This window comes from Bubalus kerabau, chromosome 5, assembly GCF_029407905.1.
Source record: "Bubalus kerabau isolate K-KA32 ecotype Philippines breed swamp buffalo chromosome 5, PCC_UOA_SB_1v2, whole genome shotgun sequence".
NCBI lineage: Eukaryota > Metazoa > Chordata > Mammalia > Artiodactyla > Bovidae > Bubalus > Bubalus kerabau.
In genome coordinates, this window is record NC_073628.1 from 23,617,407 (window position 1) to 23,642,172 (window position 24,766).

The following is a 24,766-nucleotide window of genomic DNA, read 5'->3' on the forward strand; positions in this document are numbered from 1 at the left end:
AGTTCGTAGAATATTTGGAGACCTTATGGATGTTGATGTACTCTAATCCATTGTAGCAGTTGGTGAGGCAACCAGATCACCGTTTTTTGTTTTCTTTTTTACGTAAACAGTTCCTTAAGTGTGATTTCAATCAAGGAACCAGACTTCTTCATTAACAGCATTGGTCTTTCCTATTGGAATTAAACGCTCCATAAAGACGAGTTCTGATCTCTTATTCCCAACAGTATTTCCAGTGCCTAGGACATAAGTAGGCACTGGATACATATTTATTAAATTCACCAAATAAACAAAGCCTTGAAGGAGAATGTTGGAAAGTATAATAATCTAGAGCAGTGTCCAGATTTTAACCCCAAAACGTAGACTCTGAAACCCAATTTGAGAAGTACTTCCTTAAAAACTGAACTCTGTCCCTCTTGGAGACTTAAGATGAATGTAATCTTAAACACAGATGCACACGTGGTCACTGAAATCATAGCCTTACACAATTATGAGGTGGATGTCCAAGTACTCCAGATTATGTTTATGAAAATCAAAAGGCAACCTTAGGAAATTCCCAGAGAATCATCACAAACCCCTGAAACAAATCTTTCAATCCCAGTTTCAGAAATGCAGATTTAGAACAAGTAATTCAGAAATCTCTTTTATTTGATTCTGTTAATGAGAACTACAAAAAGAAATTCAACAGTCCTTTTTGCTTTGGAATTTGCAAAATAGAAACAAAGTAGTGCAGTGAGATAGGGACCTGGAGGTATATCTTATCCAGAATAATGCAGCTCACTTAAGTGTGAACTCATGTCAGAGGCTCCCTGGGAAGGAGCATCAGTTACATTTCTGGTCCAATGTATTTATTTAAATATCTATTAAGATTCAACTATGAAGTAAATAATTTCTTCTAAGTTTGAAAGGAAGGAGGATATATAGTAACTTCAGTTTTTCCCTGAAACTTGCCCTGAATTATAGTTTCAATATATTGATGTAACAACCTTGTCATATGATGACTCTTGGATTTTGCTACCAAAGTACTATTTTTAAATACTATCCAAGCGAATATATGTATTTCTAAGTGCACAGGATTTTAACTTAAAGTCAGATATAAACTTTTTTTTTTTTTAATTGCTGCAAAGTCTGACATGTCCTGTTACTGGTATTTGTTCAGTTTTTTGGATAAAATGGGTGTGTTTGAGACTGGCTTGCTACACGTGTTTGGTATTGTTTGGTTCTGAAGTTTTGTTGCTTTCTGTTTGTTTGCCAGGAGAAAATGAATCTGCTAACAATTCCAGCCTAATTTTGGAGTCAGATAAACAAATGGGTGATTTCCTATTCTTTCCTATAAGCCTTGTCGTCATATTTCCATTTTCTAAATGCTTGAGTGTTTACTGTCTGCTTTGTGTTAGGGTGAAGAAAAGAGCTGTAGTACAGAGTCCAGGAGCTTACAGTGTAGTTAAAGTTTGTGTACCCACACCTAAGAGTTAAAAAGCTGTACCAGACAACACAGGGGATGGTATGCAGCTCAGTACTTAGTATCGAAAGACAAAAGCAGACCATAAGTGTGATGACTTCAAAGGAGGAAGAGGGCTCAGCACAGCCCATACTATAGTAGTTGAGAGACCTATCTAGACTTGGAATTTGGAGCCAGATGCCGGATTCACACTTAAGTCAGTTAATCCGATGCCCTGCAAAACTCATTCTCAAGTCCCATATTTTTGGGTGTTCTTCAGAAATTTGGCTCCTGAGAGTTGGCTTTTTGTCTCTCAAACAGATGCTTTACTCTGGCTCTGCCTGAAGATGAAATGCAAGGTGATCATATGACCTAAAGAACTTGTCTTTACTCGGTCAATGCTGATTGTTTACCAGATAAACTTATAAATGGTGGGAGTCTTCTGCCTAACAAGCAAGATGATTAACATTTTAGGGACATTGTCTTGATCTATATTCATCAGTAATTCATCGTAATCTTTGGAACAAATATTGTACTTTAGCAGACAAATCAGTGTGGTATATTTGATCTTTCATTGTAACTATTAAGACTTGTCATTATCTGTCCTGTGAGAACAAATAGGACAAAGATAACTTGGAGCCCACAAATACTGTTGTCCTGTCTGAACATTTTAAGACTCTGTCTATCTCTAAGGACTTTTCTGATGTCAGCACACTAGACTTTCTGCATTATCGTTGAAAGATTTTTCAGAAATATGGTCTGCCACTCAAAAGTGTTCGTACCAAAGATTTAGTCAGATTTATCTCCTTCCATTTCTTTTGTTCCCAAGCCATAGCCACCAGAAAACATATGTGTTCCAGTTTTTTTGTCTGCTTTTGAATCTGACGGAGATTTGATATATATACTGAAAGAATAGATTCCCAGCCATACAAACGTATATTTAGACTTTTGGTTTTGGAGGTAAGGACTCTAGTAAGCAAACCTTAAAACTGCGTGAATAGGCCCCTGAGTTTATTTCCTGGCATTTTGGGAAATCTACTGGAAAGTGGAGTGAAATATTCTGGATCCTTCATTAAGAGGATATGTAAAAAAAGGAAAAAAAAAAAAAAAAGAGGAAACCCATAGTATAAAGCAGTGCTGTTCAATAAAACTTTCTGTAATGATGGAAGTGTTCTGTATTTGCTGCAGTTCAGGGCAAGAGCCACTAGCCAAAGGCTGTTAAGCTTTTGAATGTGGTTAGTGTGCTTGAGGAACTGAATTTTTAATTATGTTTCATTTTAATTAATTACATTTTAAATTATAAATAGCAACATGTGGCTAGTGGCTACCATAGTGAACAATATAGGTAAAAAGTTGTTATTCAGAATATTAAAGAAGGCTTTATTTTATGAAAGGATTGTCTCGGCTACACCCTCAGACCTCCGAGGGAGCGTGTCGTGTTGGAAGTTCTTTCTTCGTGCCCTCCCTGTTGCTTTACCCCTGAGTAGGAGGAACCTTGACAAGTCAAGAGATAGGGTTCACCATTGTAGGAAGAGGAGCTTTTCCTGTAAGGAATAAGGTATTATAATCTCAGTTGACTGGAGCAAAACATATCTACACTGTCTAGCCGACTGTGCAATAGCTGCTGGCCACAGGCAGTAATTGAACACTTGAAAGGTGGCCAGTGTGACTGTGCCACTGGATTTTTAATCTCAATTTTAATTCATTTATATTTAACTAATACAACTTGTAAAGCAACTATAATCCAATAAAAATTAACTTAAAAAGATAAGTTAATTTAGTGGCTATTATGGCACCCCACTCCAGTACTCATGCCTGGCAAATCCCATGGACAGAGGAGCCTGGTAGGCTGCAGTCCATGGGGTCGCTAGGAGTTGGACACGACTGAGTGACACTTTCACCTTTCACCTTCATGCATTGGAGAAGGAAATGGCAACCCACTCCAGTGTTCTTACCTGGAGAATCCCAGGGACGGGGGAGCCTGGTGGGCTGCCGTCTCTGGGGTCGCACAGAGTCAGCCACGACTGAAGCGACTTAGCAGCAGCAGCAGCAGCATATTGACCAGAACAGCTTTGGAATTATAGTGTTCAGACTTTTTTTGCTGTGTACTCCCAAAAGAGTTTTGAAATCCATGCGCTCTCTTGAATGTTTGAAAGCTGACATTAATGTTTTTTCATCATATGCTTTAAAATTTATGGGACATTAACAGGATATAGGACATATTAAATCTAGTATGAGTAAAATGAGATTGATGTAAAACTTACTGAATAATGTACTCTGAATCTGAAAGAGTCACCACAAATTCTTATCTATAGGTTTTATCAAATATATCTTGAAAATGTTGATGATCGCACAATATTCCACTTACACTTAAACAGTATGATTAACCTGTATTCCTTTGACTATTCTAAATTCAGCAGCCAAGCTTCATGCCTAAAAAATATATACAAGACTGAGAATGACAGGAGTCCCTAAGGTTTAAGGTGCCTTGATCAATCATTAAAGAAGGCATATAGGCACTACAATTAAAGACCGCTAATTTAGAACTTTGAGCATCTTTTCTGTTTCTTTCTTGGCTGATATAGAGCTCCCAGGCCCTTGGAGTTCCACTGCCCTGAGGAGCCACGAGAGATTGGAACTTAACTCTTGGCTAAAGGCCAGGCATCTGGGGAGGACTTGGAAATCTTACCCATTCCTTTTCATCACACTCATCTGACAGATGGATCACAGGGTTTCTTTAAATACTAAGGTCTGAAATAAGGACTCCCCACCCCCCGCCCCATTATTCATCAACAGATATGTGAGGGCTTTCTGTGGGAGGCCCTTGACATACAGCAGTGTACCATTTACTGTCAAGGAGTCTCCTTTCCAGGGAAGCAGGAGTCAGGATACTAGAGCACCAGTTCCAGTACTGTGAGCATAGTCTATGGATTGTGTGGACATGAAGCTCCTGGTGCTATAGCCTGTTTGAAAAGTCATGCCTTTCAGCTGAAGAACCGTTAGCTGTAGTGCATGAAGGTATGCCCTAGACACCATGTGCAACTGGTGGGGGGTGTCATCCAGGACCAGGCCAAAGGGTGGAGTCACTGGTTTGGGGACAACAGCAGAGGTACCAGTTCTAGAAATTTATGTTTCCATAAGTAACTTTTTTATAGTTTGAATTGCAGTTATATCCATTATATATCTCATTCCTTAATTTATATACTAGAAAGAAAAACCAAAGCCGTGCATCTTTTTGAACATACAAGAAGAAATGTATTTTACCCTGTGGCCTAGTACTCACATGACATACATATATGTGCATAAATAGATGATTGTATATATGTAACCAAAGCACATTTCACAAGATAGTAATGCTTATATTGCATTTACAGCGTGTCATGCACTGTTCTAAGTGCTTTGCAAATATTAACTTAATTAACTCACATAATGATGCTGTACTTAACTGTGCCACACAGTCTGGTTTATTCTTTTCTACTTGAACCCAGATCCTCCAGCCCCAGCGTCTCTTGTGTGGCATGGTCTTCAGCACCTGTCTGCACCTGGCAGGCCTCTTTCTTCAGCCCTCTCCCCACATCCTCCTTCCCCCGCCACCAACACAGTGCTTTTCAGCATTGCTGCCCCTTGCCCCCCAGTCCCTCTGGCCCTCATCTTTCCTCTACCCCAGCCACACTCTCAGTTGTGTCCAGAAATTCCCTCACCTAAAAGAGGTGCAAAAAAACACCTGGGAGGATGGGGGTGACCGCACCCACTGGTACTGGGCAGTGGACTTACTCCTTGGGGACTGGCAGCTCAGGGTCACGTTGGTCCCCACGTGGGCCACACCGCGGAGATGGCAGGATGGCGGAGCTGGAGGGACTGGGGGAGGGGAGACAGGTTAAATACTTCCAGGGGACCAACAGCTCACAGAATAGAGGTAGGACCCGGAGTCTTTCTCCTGCAGGTCCCGCAGCCGCAGTGACATGTTCCGGGAGGGCGTGGGGTGGACCAGGGATGCCTGAGGCGTGCCCGTTGTGACCTGACCGATGTGTGCCAACACCTGGTGGGGGCAGCAACGCCTCCCCATCACCATGTGCCTGCTCTGTGCTCAGGGCTCAGCTCGTCCCCCTCCCCTGAACTGGGGTCCTCAAATACCCCTTACCTGCAGTGTCCCCTCTAACCTGTAGCAGCTCTCCATCCACCCTTGTCTCCCTAGCCACCTTCTCACCGCCCCAGATCCTCTGCACCAGAACTGGTCCTGTTCCCCTGGATGGTTATCCCTTCATCTCCCACGTGGGGTGTTGAGAAAGGTGCCTACAACTCATTAAAATTGTTTACCAACCTGCTAATGGGCCAGAACCTGCAGTTACATAGAAGAGGAATAAAAGAGAATGAGGTGACATGTAGTTTTTTCAGTCATTGTGCTTCTTTAGACGCAAGGTATCAAAACTCCAGAAACATCATTCATTTGGGACAGGTCATGTCCCAGATATTCTCATGAAATGTTTTATCCTGTGTAGTTCTAGAGACCTAGAACCTATGGCTTGAGGGGAAGGTGAAAGGGGGTGGGAAGTGGTAAGAAATCAGACTGGAGACAAACAAGAGGTCAGAGGATGGGCTAAGGAGTTTGGACTTTGTTCTAACTTATTAGAGAGTTTTCAGCTGGGGAGTGGCATGGTTCCTCTTAGGTTCTCGAACTGACTTGTCAGGTGGAAAATGAATTGGCAAGGCTAAGACTTAAAGTACTAAGATTTTTTAGAGGCTCCTTGCAGAAACCTACGCAGGAGGTGAAATAGTGGCAGTGAAAAGGGAGAGAACAGAACAGATTTCAGACATAATCAGAAGTAGTGGAGCTGTTTTGGAGAATCTGAAAAGTTAGATTTGCTAGATCTTAACCTGGCTACACAACTCACTGTGTACTTGTCTACCAGTGTACACAGAGGATTGTAATTGCAGTCCTTAGAGGTCATCACAGTACTTCATTGCTTAAGTTTTAAGCTCTAAGTTGGTTGTTTTTTTTTTTAAGCTGTGCTACGTGGCAGGGAGTCTTAGTTCTCCCTACAGGGGGAGTGCAGAGTCCTAATCACTGGGTCCCCAGGGAATTCCCTAGGTTTGATTCTCAAACCCAATGGAAGTGTTAGTCATTCAGTCATGTCTGACTCTTGTGAGCCAATGGGCTGTAGCCTGCCAGGCTCCTCTGTCTACAGGATTCTCCAGGCAAGACTGTTGGACTGGGTTGTCATTTCCTTCTTCAGGGGATCTTCCTGACCCAGGGATTGAACTCAGGTCTCCTGCATTGCAGGCAGATTCATTACCGTCTGAGACACTAGGGGAGCCCAGAACTCAATGAGACCCAGCTAAATAAAACACTGCTTTAGGGCAGTCCTGTCTGTGTTATACAGATTCCCTTGGGTTCTGATCTGCTCCCCAGGCTTCTTAAGAGATGGTCCTGCCTTCTTTTTTCCTAACATTACCAGAGGGCAAGAACTAAGCTCAGATCTAAAATGTCAGTGTAAATCGCTATGCGTTCTCTCAGGAGTATGCTTATGTCACTAGGATGAGGTCGAATACCCCCGCCCGCCCCGACGCACACACACACTTCGAATGGCTTGTATCTGTGTCGTGTTTGCAAAATGTTTTTTTTTTTTTAAAAGGGAGAAAAAACTTCTTGAGTTTCAAAAACGAATACCAGTACATTTTTTAGGTAGTCGATTGTTAGGATTGCCCATTGACTACTAGGTACTGTGTAATTTTACTTCTGTTGTGGGGTTTATGCAGTGTGCTCTGCCTGCTATTTACCATTGCAGAAACTTCCTTCAGTGTTGAAAATGAATGCTCAATGAATCTGTGTCTCCTTGCTGCATATGTTACAAATTATCTGCGGTTTGTAATCTATGCGGAGTCTTCCCCGCTATTGTTCTGAAGAATTGAAAAATGTCTGCATACTGGAATAAGGTGTATATTTAAATCTGTATAATTCTTAACCTATTTGTAGTTGAGAGAGTCCTTGAGAGCCAATGGAAATACTTTTTTTCTTGGCACTAATCAAATGAGTGTTACTTTGTCACTTAGTGTGTGGGGTGTGATGTTATTTCCTAATAGAATACAGACCTGTGTTTATTCTCAGACATCTTAGGAATAACAGCCATCATCTTATTTCTATATATGTGTTCTTGGCTGTATTCATAAATTACATTTCTTGAGCTACCAAATAATAACTTCATTCATTATAAAGTGATGAAATAGAATGGAAGTTATTTACCTAGATTTGTTTTCTAGTAGCGTTTTCTCAGCCTGTGTAAGATGACTTTGTTGTAACAGCCTGAATTTTTGAAACTCACAATGTTGTTTCTCTACTATCTACCTTCAGATTACTACATTTATCCACATAAGTCAATTATGTTTGTACTTGAAATTAATAAAACCAGAATAAAGTTCATATCTACCAAAACCTGCTCTTATCATTATTATTTAAAATTTACAAATACTTTTCTCTAAATGGATAGAGCTGCTTAATGATTTAGAAAAAGGAGTGTGATAGGCCAGAAAGTACCTTGACCTTGTAACTCTCAACTGCCACGTACAATCTTAAGGAGTTTCCATCATTCACTCATCCCTTTAGCAAATATATATTGAGTTGCTTCTGTGTGCCAAATATTTGATTTAGGTTCTAAGAATACGTCAAAGAATAAAACTGGGGAAAAAAACAAAAACCCACTTGCCTTCAAAGAGGTTATATTCCAGTCGAAAACAATATGAATATTTTAAATATGTTAATTCAAAACTATTACCACAATCAAAAAACCCCTCAAATAAGATATTCCTTTATATTAGCCTTATTGACCGTAGAAGGTTTGAGCTCTCAACCTTCCATTATGCATAGGAAATAGAAATTCATTTGCTTTGGCTTTATTAAGAATGATGTACTGATTTTTATATTATGACTTCCTGTTGTGATATGTCCAGTTGTCACTGAGTTTTGCCCCTCCAAGCAGCGAAGTGCCATGCTGCTGGTATTCATGCTCTCATTAGGTAATGAGCACGTCTGTGCTGGTCCTGGTGGCACAGCCTTCAGCAGAAATGGATACTGTTCCTTCTGTCTTGTATAAATCAGGAAATATGGTTAATAGTTGGATTTGAGAAATCAGAGTTTTGCCAGTTTTAGAACAGTATAAAATAATTTTTGACATAAGTTATATAAACCACATTACAAAACTAAGAGGAAAAAGCAAGGGAAAGTGTTTAACTTCTTCATGATAGCATATCTACAAGTCTGTGAGATGTTATTTTTCAAGAAGTGGTGGTGAAGCTTATTTTAATTCCAGTAAAATTTCCATTGGAGAAGGAAATGGCAGCCCACTCCAATATTCTTGCCTGGAAAATCCCATGGACAGAGGAGCCTGGTGGGTTACAGTCCGTGGGGTTGCAAAGAGTCGGACATGACTGAACACACATGCAAAATTTCCATGCACCAAAGAAGAAATGAGAAATCGACATGCTTTTTGTTGTATTGAACTCTGCAAAAGTATATATAGGTCATTCATGCTTCTTACTTGATTCATGCCTGCCTCCTGCTTCTTGCAAACAGGTTGCCCAGTGAGTGAGGCTAAGTCCTCACTCTGGGTGGGTAGCGAGGATTCCTTTTTTTCTCCCTTGTTTATATGTCACTGTGTTAGTCACCATATTCTTGCTCAGACTATAAACCTTTGAAAATGGCTAAATGATTGGCTTTTAGCCATAGAAGAATGAATATGAGCGAAAAGTTGAAGTTATGATGACACAGCCAGGTGTTGGTGAAACTTGAATAACGTGTGGGCAATAACATATTCATTTAACAATGTTACCTAATATGTAACAAACCTAAATCTAGGTATAAACTCCTTTTATTAATACTTAAAGATTTCACATGTTGTCAAACAAACCTTGATACAACACTTTAAGTATTAATAGAGAAGTGAGCATTCTTTTATATTGGGTGATGTTGTTTAGCTGAAAGTTGCTTGCTTTTCTAAACAAGGTTCTGACACTGATCAGTACAGTAAGGTCCTTTTGAGTCTGTTATTCTTTATCATGTGCTTAATGATAAAGCTTCACTGCTACTTTTTCTCTACTTGAACTAACCTTCACATAAGGCACCTTGGTTTCCAGGTGGTGTGACTATTCTTGTTGTAATAATAACAAATATTTAACATTTACTGAGTACAAGCTACTAAGCAAACACTGTTTTAAATTCTCTACTTGAATTTTTTTTTATTTAACACAAATCTATGATGGAGGTAATGGCAACACACTCCAGTATTCTTGCCTGGGAAGTCCCATGGACAGAGAGGCCTGTCGGGATACAGTCCATGGGGTCACAGAGAGTCGGACGCGACTGAGCAGCTATCACTTTTACTTCATGATGGAGAGACTGTTACCGGCTCCACCTTACAGATAGAGAAATGGAGGTACAGAGCGATTAATTTTTCTGTCACAGAGCTAGCAGGTGGTGAAGCTAGACTAAGTCTGACTCTCCACTTTTAACCACTTGATTATATTGCCCCATTGTGAATTATCAGTCCACCTTTATTAAAATTTAACAGTTGAAACAGTATTTTGACAACAATAAAATCATAAATTCATAAATGCCAAAATCACTGCAACACACAGATGGACCTCATAGGGCTCATATATGTTCCTTGTCATAGAAATGGAAACACAAATTTTAAAAATCCTTGCAGATAATTCATAGTGTCCTAAGATTATAAACATAATGAGAAACATTGATTTGAAAGTCCCAAGAATTTAAAACAAAGTGTTGAAACATAAATAAGACTTTTATTGTAGACAGCTCATTCAATCATTCATTCAGGCCTTTATGTGATGGTATTTATTGGACTACCAACTCTTCTTCAAGAAATTAAGTTTGAGGTTAAAGAAGGAGAAACATTTACAGGGTAGAATGAACTTTTTGACAGTAAAAGTGGATAAGGATGTGGCTTATTGAAGGAGACTGCAGAGTGACCATTACTTTATGCCTGCCCTTGTTCACCTAATGTGTAAACGACTGGGTGCTCTTCTCAGAGGTGATGAGGGTGAGATGGACTGTTTCGTAATGCGTGATATAAATATACAAAAAGGAGACTATGCAGATGAAGAAAGCTCAAAATAGACTCAAGAAGTGAGAAATCAAGAGAGTGCAGGGAGTATAGCAGTAACCCAGGTAAATGTGGTTACTTCAGCTAAATATGAAAATGAGCTATGAACTTCCTGGCAACTATGGCAAAAAGGTAAATACAGTGATTTTCTGTACTTTTCATTGTCTGCAGAAGAGAAGCACACAGAGTCCTCATTCTGAAGCCTAAGATGAATTTTCATTAAGGACAGTCTGATAGCGGCCTTGGATAAGCTCTTACCTTTCTCTTCGTTCTCTTTTCTGTTAAATAGGGCAGCATGACGCATCTTCTGTGTATATGTAATACACTGCCCGGACCCCTCCCCCGGGGGTGAGACACTGGCGCGTCCCCACCAGCTGCCTGAGTGGTGATGGCTTCAGGAATCCTCCTGAAGGAATCCTCCCAGGAATGTCTGGTTGTCCATGGCTAGGTTCCCTCTCCACTGGCAGCCTGGACTCAGTGACTGGTCGTGCTGAAATTCAAAAGTCCAGCCGCCTTGCCTTAAGGGAGCTCTAAAGTATTACTCATATTCCATACCTCACTTTAGGATTAACCAAGACCTCTGCAGCAGCTGTGAGTTACTTCACCTCTCTCTTCCCCATCCTGTGCTCACAAATGCTGTTCTGAAGAGCTCTCTGCTGTAAATGTCCTGCACAGCCTCCTCAGTGTCTCTTTCCTGGGACCCTCTCTTTTAGCATCATTGTAGAAATTAGAAATAATAAATGTAAACTGCTGACCCCAACTCTCAGCACATGGTAGAAACTGAGAAAATGTTAGTTATGGTTTACTTTCATTGCATGGGACATTGAGCCACCTCTGGAAAATGTCTGATTTTTGTAGAAGGTACAGACTTTTTTTTCATATGGTAATTCCTTTTAGCAGTCCTCATAAAGGTAAGAATAAAATATAAAAATGCTACCAACTGAGCAATGAAGAGTGTTAGGGTAGATTTTCTGAGTTTGTAACAACTTTCTCAGTAAGTTGAGGTTGCTCAAAGACGGGTGCACAAACTTAAAGCAGGCTTATTTTCAGATTTTTCATAGAAAGTTTATATGTCAAGATATGAAAATATATTATTTTCCTGCATTTGGGACCTATAGCTTATACCCTGTAAATGCAGAAAGAAAAACCCTTTTGAAATAACTTAATATTTACCAGGTTTTAATAGTCAACTGAATCTTAATCTAATGCTTGTACCCAGGAGGATTTCTAATCTTACTATTTAGGTGATTTTATCTTGATGTCCAAATTATTATTTTTTTCACAACCAAATACCTAAAATTTACTAGTGGGAAAAAAAAAAAAAAAACTATTGTAAGTTACCTTTGCATCATAGATGGTAGTTTTCAGTAAGAAGATAACTACAAAATTGAGAATCACATGGTCACCCTATGAAACAAATCAAGTGGCCTTTTTGAGAGGGGAGCCTGGTCTGCCTAAACATTGGTCTTATGGATCGAAGAAAGTACCTCTGTGTTTGGGAAGCAGTACAATATTGTAAGGATGATGCTCTGAGGATGTTTGGAACACATGTACACATGTGTGTGTGTCATGCTTAACTTTTAGACACTGTTGATTATGGAGCTGTCAGTGTTTAATGCAGGATGTTTGTATGAGAGAGGACTTTAAAGATGAATGGCTCTCACTGCTATCCTAGAGAGATTTTAGATAATTCTCTTTGAATGTGTTTTTTAGTTATCACCTACTAATAAAAGCTACCACTTTAACATCATCCAAATACTACTTCTAGGTGGTGCCCTGGGATGTGAAGTACTGAGAAAAGATTCAACAGAGATACTAATGTAGCAACGTCAGCGCTGATATAGGAGGTCAGATGAAAATAACCTCTCCTCCAAGTCAGTGCTTTTTGAAACTGATTTTTTCCTCTTTCAAGTGGGGGGTGGGGTGGGGGAAGTTCTAGATACATAGTGTTATCTGACTGGGTTCGATGGATGACTGCCTGCCTGCTGCCTACATCTGAAATAATTAAGTAGTTCAGTAAACTCTAGTTTGTTTTTTTTTACTTGTCTTAAATAGAGAAACCCTTGAGGATTCCATATCTAGAAAGACTCTTGTATCCCAAAGACGCCCTTAAACCTGACCATGCAGACTAGGTATGGTTTATCTAGTATTGCGGCCAAGATGAGATTTTGTATGAGTATCCGTATGATTTATAGACAGTGTAGAGTTAAAAGCTTTATGGCCATGTGAATTTAGTTCCTTGAGCAATGGAAGGTGTTTAATTTTGACAGTTTGTCCTCCTTCCTCGAGGGCTTTTTTCTTCTTACTTGGAATGGGTAAGACCCTCAGCTGCTAGCGTGGAGGAAGCTAGAAAGCTTAGAATACTCACTGAGAAAATTTCCTGAATGATTTGTCCTATGCAAGAATTTCTCCCCCATAAAGACACACTGATCGGGTATAGACACAAAAGTGAGTCACTGATAGCCAAATTTGGGATGAAGTGCAGCTGATAGAACTCGATCCGGGACAGTTCCCCACAGACTGAGGCACTAGAGAGGTAAAGAACTCTTGGTTTCTGGTGGTCATTCTTGTGTTTGGCCCTGATAAAATCCAGGAAGCAATCAAGTCTTTTTTCCTTTTGTATCTTTAACTGAACTACTGTCAAAGAATATTCTTCACTATTTAATTTGTAAGGCATAAGAAATAATAAAATTTGGACAGGGTGTACAGCTGTATTTGGCAGGCAATCCATCCTGCCCCACCACCCCCCATCCCCGACCAAAGAAAAGTGTAATAGGAATGGTAGATATTTTGCAATAGCCTTGCCCTCTGCAGTTAGTCCTCCTGTATTACAAAGAAATTAATTTGCTCTGCTAATTATAGCGGTATCTGTGTTTTATACCCTTTGCCACTCCTGCTCTTTTCAAAAGGTTTTAGGACTCCTACCTACCTTGGATTTATTGACTTTAATACATTTAATGCATTGTATGGTTATACAGTGAATTTCCCCATTTTCTTTGCTAAGAAGATTTCCACCTTCTTGCAAGTGATTTAATACTTTAAAATTACCTTAATTTGTTTAATAAACATATATTGAACAATCCTTACATGACAGGCACTATTCTGGGCTTCAGGAAACAGGGAACAAGGCAGACAGCCTTTGCTCCTTTGAGTTTACAATATAGCGAAATAGCTTTTTTAGGATCCAGTAACATTTTAGAGTGTCATTTGGTAATTTTTACATGCCAGATCCCTTCTGAAGGAACACTTGTCTTGGGGCCTTGGCTCCTCATTTGTTAAATGAGAAAGTTGGACTAGATGATCTTGAGTTCTTTTCCATTCAAAACTTCTGTAATGTTTTGGAAGTTGGAACCTGGTTTTCTCTCAGAGCCTTGGGCAGCCCCACCCACTCTCTGTCAATCATATTACAGGCGATTTTACAGAAGAGGCACTTGGCAAGAGTAGTGACAGGGATAGGTACTGAATAGTATCAAGTACTGCAAGAAAGTCAGATGAGTTAAGGACAAAGTTTGAGGACCATTGTTCTTAGTAATTAGGAAGGCATTGCTGACCATGATGGTTTCAGTGGAATAACAGATCAGCTTTGATCCCATGGAGTTAAGGATTGAGTTCCTGTAGACACTGCCTATTCCTTGGAGTCCCTTTAGTCTTTAGGCTATTAAAGTGGGGAGATGTTAAGGCTTAGCTGTTGTCCTCTAAGGAAGGCAGTCAAGACTTAACGTTCCTATACTTGTTCCTAGGTGTGTGAATTTCCCTGGTCTAAGTGGTTACCTTAGGTGATTTACCTAGAATCTCAGTTGATAAGTTAATCAGATAATGAATGATCAAGTACTTTATGATAGGGCTGGAACAGATAACATAACTTACGAATCATTTATTACTGTTTCATTGCCACTACAGAAAAACATTTCTTTCCCAGTAGGTAGAAAAAAAGTGCTATATTTTTGTGAAGAGTAAGTTGATACCTTTGTATGCTTTTACCTATAGAAATTGGTTCTTTCAAGAAAAGGGAATTTTGCTAATTTACCTCTTAAAGAAAATAGGCTGCTCTATCTACATGAGTAGGATGCTGAGGAAGCTGGAGAAATTGTATTTGAATTGGTCCCAGTCTTCAGCCTCTTCTGTAAAACGTAAACCATAGACTAAGTCTACCTTATTTTAGGATTTCTGACTAATATGTTATATATTCTTTTGTGGAAGAAAAAAACCCATGTGGCATAGAGCAGAGTTTCTTAACCCCAGGTTCTTGTGTGAACTCTTCAGGGAGTCCATGTGCCCCTTGACATTGTATAGAACAGTTTTGTACAGGTCTTCTTCTGAGGAGGGGATCCAGGACCCAAAAAAGCACCTCTGGTCTAGAGAGGAAAAGGGCATCTGGAGAAGAAAGATTTCTCACTTGTCAGATCTTCTATAGTGCTAACAACTGGGAGTGTGAAACAAGTGCTGTTGTGTTTTTTGGTTTTCTTTTGTTGGGTTTTTTGGTTGATTGGTTTGGTTTTAAATGACTTAGTTTGGTTTGAAGGATTAGGTGATTGGCAAGTCATTTTGCCAAATTTTAACGTACAGAAAACCTAAGAAAATAGATAGTAAAAATTACACTGACCTTAGATGGATTTTGCTTTAACTGATTTCTTCATCATTAGTTATAACTCTGTCTATATATACATACATATATATATATAAATTTATGTTATATTCTTAATATTCCTTTTACTGTGTGCAAAAATGTTTTTACAGTTGTCTGCCATTTCAAGCTTCCCCCCCACTGCCTTTGTGCTCACAGTAAGAAAATCAAACTAATTTAAGAAATTCTGAGTCTTTCTTAGAAATATTGAAATAAACTCAGTATTGTTCTGTTGCCTCAATTAACTAAGAGCAACTAATTGTAACACAGTAAAGCAGCAGCTTTAGTTTAAAAGATGATAGGTCTGTTTCTTTTGCTTTACAGTACACATGGGCTTAGGCCAAAGTATTGTTTTTCGCACTTTTTATAAACAATTGCTAGAGATTTGCACCTAGTGTAATTTCCGCTACTGCTTGTGGAAATATATATGTGATTTTTAAGAGTTTGTTTTCAAATAAGTGTATCCTTTATTTAATCATTTGGGTTAAAGAGGCTTAAATTTATCATATTTAGTTGGCAGAGGGTTAAGATAAACTGTAAGCCATTTCTAGTATGGCTAATTTGACAACCACGTTTGAAAATCTGTTTCACTGCTTGTTTTTTTCTTATAACATTGTTTCCTGCTGTTATAACTAAGCTGTCCTCCCTGCAATTTGACTATTTTTCATCTGACATCTTAGACTGATCATGCCAGTGTTTTCTAAACAAAACATTATGTGGCAATTATGCCTTATCTCTATTCCTCCCTGTTATATAGACCCTGTTCAGTTACAGACAGTTCTGTTAAAACAGTGATTTTGTCATGGTGATGATTTTATGATTGTATGAAATGGGGCACATTTTGAGAAAATGATGGAGCCAGTAGCAGAATTAGATGGCGTATGCCCATGTAATTTATTGAGCTTGCTTCCTGCTCTGCCATACCAGGGACGAGTTCTATTCTTCCTCCTTCCTGAAAGCCAAAGGAAGAATTGGAGGACATTGAAATAAAAAGAAGCCTTATTTTTTGACCCCCAGAGTAGCTTATATAATGTCAGGAAGGGCTTTGATGAAACCACTGGCCCTACTTAAAGATCTTATTTTCCAAGCCTTTCATTATTTTATTTGCCCTTTTCTGAACTCTGCAATTTCCCTCTCTTGTAGCTGGTTCGATGCCCAGAACTGAATGCTGTGTTCCAGCTGTGGCCTCACCGGTGCTGAATAGAGAGGAAGAGCCACCTCCATAGCTTACATGTGATTCCTCTGCTTATACCACCCAATACTGGATTTACTTATTTGGCAAGATAGCTGCATCGTGCACTGTATTTAATGTTACGTGTACTGTAACCCTGGGTCTCTCTCTGCATTGCTGCCGTTAAACCCCCAATCCTGCCAATCTTAAAGCTCCTGCCTTTGTTTACCTGCCCCGCTCCCCACCCCCCAGACTCCCCTTACATTCATCCACAATGAATGTCATCTTTTATTCTTTCATTTCCTCTCACTGTAATCTTAAACTTTGGCAAAACCTTCCCTCTGTCTATGAATTGTCAGTTGTCAGCCATCTGATTTTTTCTTCCTGCTTTGGTAATGGGACATCTCTTACTTCTCTCTGGTTCTTTTTCTCTGGTAGCTGTTGAACCCTTGGCATGGTGGATTTATCAAGCATTCACTTGGCAGTTCTTCTGAATCAGATACCTTTGGATTTCTCTGATCTGACCACCTAGACAAGTTGTTTTAGTTCTTCTATCCAGGTTTTCTTGACTTCTATCCATGTGACTTCACTCAGGATATAGTATTATCTCATAAATCCTGGGGGAGACAATAATAGAGATTTACCAGGGACATTTCTAACAATAAGGGAAGTGTTCTTCTTCACTGTGAATAGAATAGTCTTTAATAATTTTAAGCAAATTCTTTCCTCTCTGAGGTCTTAATTTTTTGAAAAACGCTAGAGCCAAGTGACTATGAATTTGTAAGATGGGTGAGATAAAGGAAGAAAGGAAGGGAAACAAGGTTTCTGTGCAGAACAGGAAATGGTTCTTGAAAGAAGCCGAATTGAGGTTCTTGTTGGGCTTGGTACAGCTTTACAAAATGGGAGGCAAGACTTCGCTTTTCCTAGATAACCACAGCATTATCTAATCGAAGATGTACAGTAGATGTTCAGTTAGTTCATTGAGGATTGTTGATACAGACATACAATCGCTTAATTTTGTGCTTTGGTTAATCATTTAGAGTGTGAAAAGTGTAACCTTTTCTGGTTTATTATGGATGATAAGAATTGGAAGTCCTCCATATGTCCTTTCTGTCCATTTCTAAAGTCCCTCTAGCTTATCTAAATCCCAGTGTTTGTTAGAGTAGCAGTTAAGCTGATGTTTCTTACTTTGTTTTCTATCTCAGTTGATATATGCTTTTTAAACAGCCTTTACTTGGATCTGTGGTCTTTACTGAACCCAGAAGGTACCTCTTTTGTGTATTTATGTCTCCAGAGAGTTGGAAATCTTTTTAACATTGTTTCAATACATCAAATTCCCATCTTATAGATTTAGATGTCGCCAAACATTTTTCATTCAGACACCTAATAGATATTTTACATTTCAGCATATTACACTACTAAAGTGTATTTCAGAATTACACTGCAAAGTAAGAGGTGACAGGATCTGTTAGACTTTTTCTTTTGGATGGAATATAAAATATATCATCTGACTCTTCTTCCATATCTGGAACCCTTAAATACTGCTGGTTTCCTTATTCATACACAGAAGAAGTGAAATGTTAAGCTCGATTTGATGGTTTCAAAGAAAGTAAATCTTCTCTGTCGTTTCCCACCGAATGTAGTGTCAAAGATTGGTCACTTTGCTCACGCCTTGGTCACGTCTAAGTGTGGCACGTTCCTTCAGAGGAGTGTTAATTTCACTCCCTGACTTCCGAAATGACCCTCAGTGGCAGATCCGTCGGGGTTCTTTGTGTGAGGAGCGCCGTGCTCCAGGCAGCCAGCAAGTAGTGAGCACTGAGTGGTGTGGTTTCCATCTCCATTTATGGCCTTGGAAGGGTGAGAGGGACAAGGCTGGGACTCTCCATTTACGGTCCTTGGAGGAGCTGAAAAGTGCCGTTGGGGTGTTCCTGGAGGCAGAAAGTAGACATTGTGAGATAAAAATAAATTGGCAGGAGATGTTTGCGATTCAAATTCCAGTCCCGGCAAGGAGGGCAGAGGGTGCCGGGTAATGGGGTATAGAAAGTCATGAGAAGTCAGCTGGAGGCATTTGTCCCCTCCCATTTGAAGAGTTGCCTATGACACATTTCCCAGGTTCATTTCCGATTTGTTCCAGAAAGTTATGTATTATGTACTTGTGAATATCCTTTACAAAGAGGAAGAAGAAACACTTTTTATTGAAGAATGTATGATCAGAAACCTCACTTCTTTAAGGCGTCTCTTCGGGCACCAAAAGAAATCTCCAGAAAGGGAGAGTGAGGCAGGGGCTTATGCAGGGGGCAGGCTGGCTGGTTTCAGGATGGACGACTCTTAATTGCTGCTCTGTGTCGGAGGAAGATTGTCATGTATGTTTTGTGTTTATTATTCCCTTTGCCCGTCTGGATTTCTGGCCTCAAGGGAGAGATCTGCAGTGTTTGACAGAGTGTCTTCCTGTAGTTTGTCAACTGAGATTTAACAGTACTGAACTTTCGAGGAGGCTCCATAAAGATTATTCAGAGTTGTTTTATTTTGGTGAGAGTAGGTGCGGTATTAGCTTATGGAAAGTCATCTTACATTCAGGAGAAATTTACAGTCTGGCTGATGTGTGTAAATTAAGTCTAAGGTAAGCTGGTTTGGCACAGTTGAGTTCAAAAGCACTTGGAGAAAAAAAGTCTTGTTTGCCATGAAAATTCTCAAGAGTAAAACCCAGTAAAGTAGAAGGAAGATTAGAAGGAGCAAAAGGAGGTAGAGACGGGACAGAGAATGAATATAATTAAACTAAATTTGGAACTGAGGCGCAAGGCCTGGGACTAAATCCTTGATTTATCTTTTGAAATATCATGTAAGCTAGCATAAAACATAACATTAAACCAAGGAAACTGGGTTAATTATCAGAAATATGCATTAGAAGACCATGAAGCAGGTTGAAGGGTTGTGCAAGGTAATAAAATTATACAGGTTTTATCTGTGGACTTGCATAAGGATATGTTATTCCCTGTGTACCACAAAGAGAAAAAGAAGTGAAATAACACCCTTCTACTTCACTTTCTGTGACCCCACCCCAAAAAAAATGATTGGCTTCATCTGTTGGTGTTTGGCTGGCAGTTTGAGTTGGTAGAATAGGCTGGTATTATCATTGGCTAATTGTTAGATGTTGGTATTGTTGTGTCTTGTTGTTTCTTGATGATTGATGTTTGAGACTGAGCATCTGTAGTGTTATTGATTTGATCTCTTTTAAATTCGATCCTAGCAACTGCCCCAAAGACAGAGTGAGTTAGTAAGGAGTATGGATTATGTAAGTAATTTGTTTTACTAGCTAATTCATTTAGGCAATTGTTTTTACCCTATATTCCTTCTTAATTGAGAGTAAGGAAGGATACATTCTTTGCTTTGGGAAATTCTTCTTTCTGTCCTCCCTCCCCTCACTTTTTCCAAATTCTGGGCACAACAGCAGCTCTTTCTTTTCTGTGGCAGGTGTGCATCCTATTGGCTGGCTGGTATTTCTTGTTTTCTTTTTTTTTCTTATTCTTTTAAAATGGGGGTGGGGGGTATAAAAATATGTGTATGGGATACATGCAATAATGTTGTAATGTTTCTTGTTGTTTAATGGATAATTAATTGCAAAATAATTGTTTGAATTATAACATGTTTGAGTAAATGCTAAATTAGTCTTTTTTTTTTCTAATATAATAATGAATTTAAAATCTAGCATTCCTGTAACAATGTGTCTGTGTTTGTCTGTCCGTGTCTGTCTAATAGTAATTAATATCTGTGGTCCGTACCTGGAAGAGGAAGTACAGCTTTAAAGGAATAACAAAAGACTTTGTGTCTTAGACCCTTCGCAGGTGTTACAGTCGGGTGAAAGAACATGGTGTTGGGAAAAGAAAGAGCAGTTACACATTTGAACAGTTGGAACAGGTGTTTGGTCAGGGAGGATGGGATGCTCAGCCCTGCCAGCCTGTACTTATTAACAGTAGTGGCTTGTACCAGGAGCTGGAGTCAGATGGCAGCACTATGGAGGAGTATTCACAGGAGGACTGGGGAAACCACAGTCAGGATCTCCATGGCTACCCCACAGATCAGGAATTGGGTAAGAAAGCCGGCGTCTGATACCTGCGGTGCGTGTGTGTGTGTGTCTGTACATATCTTCACTTGTGCTCGGGTGTTTCATATCTGTAACACCTCTTTTACCGTTCCCACTGGTAGCCCAACACATAGAGCCAGTGTCTGTCTGGGGCAGTTTGGGTAGCCTTCAATTAGCCTTAAACTGCCAGCTGGTGCTTGGTGCCTTGATTTCCACAAAGTCCCTAAAGACACACAAGAATTCCTAATTCTGGGCTGCACAGGGAAGCTCAGTGACAAGCTATGCAATTAAAAATATCCTGCACCTCTTTGTTCTAAGATGACTGCTAAGAGTTATTGACTCCTGGCTCAACTGGTATAGATATAACTGTCATTTCCTTCTTTTATCCCCAAAACTTTTCCCCCACCCCCATTTGTAATTTGGCAAAGGTCCCTTTCCAGGCTTCAGTGTGAACCATAAATAAAGGAAAGCCTTGGTTTGAAAGGACCTGATAATTGAACTTTATCAGGGATCATACTCCTTCCAACTTCATAAAGGCTCCCATCCCAACAATAGGTGGAATGATTTATTCACTATCTTCACATTAAAAATGGAGAATAAAACTCCTGGCCATCAAATCTAAATTTGTATGGACTAATTAAGAGGGTGTGTGTATATATATATATATATATATATATATATATATATATATATGTAGTTGGGTGGTTTTGTTTTTGTTTTTTGCAATAAATGTTCAGGTTTTCGTTTTCATAACTTGCCAGTACTAACCAAGTGTCTGCTGCAGCCTTTGTACATTCGTAGCAAGTTGTGTAATGAGTGCTCACTTGTAAGTGAATGTTCTTACTCTCTAGTGATGCACTCGGGCAGCCCCCAAGGAAGGATAAGTAGAACTGGCTCTATAAATATGCCTCCCCAGCTTAAGACAAAAGGCCATGGGCACTGTTTTACAGATCCTCCTATGACAGAGAAATGCTAATTCAAAAGAAAAAGGATTAAATGCTAATATTGAGTTGGCCAAAATATGCATTCGGATTATTTTATAAAATGGTGTGGAAAACCTGAAAGAACTTTTTGACCAACCCAATATTTCTTTCAAATGCTCTTCCTAAAAAAAAAAAAAATCTTAAATATTGAAAGAGAGAAGGAGCAAAGAAAGTGGTTATAAAACTGTAAGACTAACACTATGTAAGAGAATTGATTACTGGAAGAAAAAAAGGGCAGATGCTAAGTGATCACTGCCTCTTAATTTCAAAACAGTTCTAAGGTCTAAATTACTTTGGCATCCTGTAACTCTGGTTTTGCTGAAGAGAGTTAAGCCACCCAAACCTTTGGGACAAAAATAACGTGTAGAGCATATTGATCCTGATATTGGGCTGGGGGAGAATAATCGCTCTATAAAACCTACATAGAAAATCTAAATAAAACAATTATTTTCATTCTCATTCCTTTAAAAATCATGTTTGCCATGAAATTAAGCTTTAAGCTCCTAGCTAGAAATCTACTAGTGACCTTGAAGAACTTTATACTCATAGAGCTGGTTTCTGATCTTGCATATAAATGTGTGCATCTCATTATATATGAGTTACATCTATAAATCTGGCATTGGACAGTGTTTGACACTAGAATTAAGTTCTCGCATTGGAAAGTATGGAACAAATGGTAAACTTACAGCTACTAATCTACATAAATACACGTCACCACTTAGGGAAATATAATGTTTCCCAAATCTCTGTTTTTCAGATGAAATACCTGTCACAAAGAGAACATTAAAAATCAAACAAGAGTCTTCTGAAGAAGCACAGTAAGTAGATGTTCCCCCTTTCTAAAAAGTGTAATTACCTAAGTTTAATGACAAAAGTCTTGCTGTAATTCAACATGCTATGAAAGTTAGGGGCTTCTCTGGTGGCTCAGACAGTCAAGAACCTGCCATGCCACTGAGGGAGCATGTCTCATTGTTCTTCTTCATCTTCTTAGCCTAAGTTTTCTAGAGGTTAATCCAAAAATGCTGAGAATTTTGTATATGACAAGAAGAAACAGATATATGAAAATAAGTGTGTTTATGGTATTTGTGTGGATATGGCATTTGGATGTTTAAATATGATACAGAGATGAGGTGCAGGGCCCAGAGATTGTCTGGGGTTAAGTGAAATGATAGGAGGGCCAGAGGAACACTTAAATTACAGCTGTCCCCAACCTTTTTGGCACAAGGGACCAGTCTTTTGGAAGACAGTTTTTCCACGGACCAGGATGTACGGGATGGTTTTGGGATGATTCAAGCACATTACAGTTACTGTGCACTTTATTTCTACTATTATTACATCAGCTCCACCTCAGATCACCAGGCATTAGCTCCCAGAAGTTAGGGACCCCAGATTATAATATTCCATTTTGGGAATCAAAAAGTAAGTTCTTAGGAACTGCAGGGTAGGCCAACTGATGTAACTGGAAATGAACTCATTTTCACAGAATTGGTGTCACCAGTCTCAGAACCCCCTGAACTTTTCCCAGTTGGAACTTCAGAAATACAGCAGACAGTTCTTAGGAACTGTTTAAACAGCTGGGTCCAGTTCTCGCTGTGTTCCACAGCTCTCAAAAGCTGGTCTGAGGCTTAAGCCCAGGGAACTTCAGGCTGAGATCAGATCAGTGGGGCAGGAAACCGGCAGACTCTGCAGAAATGTCCAGCATGGCTGTTTCTCCAGGATTCAGCCCATAGGGTGAGTGGGTCCTAAAAGGCGACTCATTTCCCAGTGTACCGGTTTCCTAAGAACTGTTCCTTATTGCTGACTTAGGGCTGAGGCAGTGCCAAATATGATAAGTTCATTTGGGCACTGGATTTTTTCACTCTTAAGTTCTGGGTGGAATTCACCTGAACTAACTGATACATTCTTTTACACCAGTCAATTATACCATCCTTCACCCATGAAGAAGAGTCACCACTTATTTATCAAATACCTACTGGATGTCAGGCATTGGGATACTTAAAGCATTGACCCATGCAGAAACATGGTCCTACATCTTAGCCTCACAGACACCACATCCTCAACGTTAGCAAAGTGACCAAGTGCCTTTGTGCACTCTGAGAAGAGGAACAGTCCCGAGAAATGCAGTGATTTCATCTGCATGGCCACTCAAGTACTTGAGTAGTTTCTAGACAAACTGAAGTGCAGAGGATGAGTCCAGGACAGTCACTGGACCAAGAAAACTGATAACAAAACATTTGCTCTTTGTCATCTTGGAAAGAAAGTAAAGGAAAGTAAGAGAGAATGGCTATGTGGAAGATCCCTCAGTTTGTTCCAAAAGCTCTTCTAGAAGATTCGAGAATTTAAGAGGAAAGTGTACAGTCTGTCTTCTACCAAGAAGCTGTTCACAAACCACCCTCTTTTCTTGCCTGTGTTTGATTATATGTGAGTGTGGTAGTTGAGTATTTTTGTAGTTTAAACCTGTGATTGATGTAGAGTGTGATTATTTGCTGCCAAGTTACCATTTAACAAACTTCAATCTTCCGATATCAGAGTTGTGCCCTGAGAAACAAATATCCTCATATCTATATGTCATTATGAAGTGTCAGTTGGAATTACTTGAAATAAGCAGCATGTGAAACAAGAATTTCCCTGCACTTTGTCTTATTCTGTTAACTGTCCAAATCAAAATTGAAATAATTTCTATGCTTCTGCTTCCCTTTATAAAAATACATTTTAGGACAATCTCAATTCATTATCTGGAATTTTTCTCTCTTAAAACGGAAGCTTAGTAATGGAACTTTTCCATCTGAATTTTCAGATCTTAATTCTGTGCTAAACTGTTCTTTTAAATTTGGGAGTAGTAATGAATTTTAGACAAATAGAGGAAAATATCCTTTTTTCAATATATCCTTTTTTGAATCAGATCAATTCAGTTCAGTCGCTCAGTCATGTCTGACTCTTTGTGACTCCCATGGACTGCAGCACGCCAGGCTTCCCTGTCCATCACCTGCTCCCGGAGCTTACTCAAACTCACGTCCATTGCATCGGTGATGCCATCTAACCATCTTATCCTCTGTCATCCCCTTCTCCTCCTCCCTTCAGTCTTTCCCAGCATCAGGGTCTTTTCCAATGAGCTGGTTCTTCACATCAGGTGGCCAAAGTATTGGAGTTTCACCTTGAGCATCACTCCTTCCAATGAACATTCAGGACTCATATCCTTTAGGATGGACTGGTTGGATCTACTTGCAGTCCAAGGGACTCTCAAGAGTCTTCTCCAACACCACACTTCAAAAGCATCAGTTCTTCAGCACTTAGCTTTCTTTATAGTCCAACTCTCACATCCATACATGACTACTGGAAAAACCATGGCTTTG

The 24,766-nt window shown here is 39.5% G+C and overlaps 1 protein-coding gene across 5 annotated transcripts in view; it reads left to right on the forward strand.

Moving 5' to 3' along the window:
- Positions 1 to 24,766, forward strand: part of MSANTD2 (Myb/SANT DNA binding domain containing 2) — a 30,908-nt gene that overhangs the window by 3,215 nt on the left and 2,927 nt on the right. The window contains exons 2-4 of one of the 5 annotated variants that reach the window (XM_055581269.1): positions 16,322 to 16,411; positions 20,337 to 20,436; positions 22,171 to 22,231. In XM_055581269.1, coding sequence (XP_055437244.1) covers positions 20,361 to 20,436; positions 22,171 to 22,231 — 137 coding nt within the window. In that variant the 5' untranslated portion in view covers positions 16,322 to 16,411; positions 20,337 to 20,360. Of the gene's footprint in view, positions 1 to 16,321; positions 16,412 to 20,180; positions 20,437 to 22,170; positions 22,232 to 24,766 lie in introns of those variants that run through there. The other 4 variants (XM_055581270.1, XM_055581267.1, XM_055581268.1 and 1 more) reach the window with 4 other exon arrangements.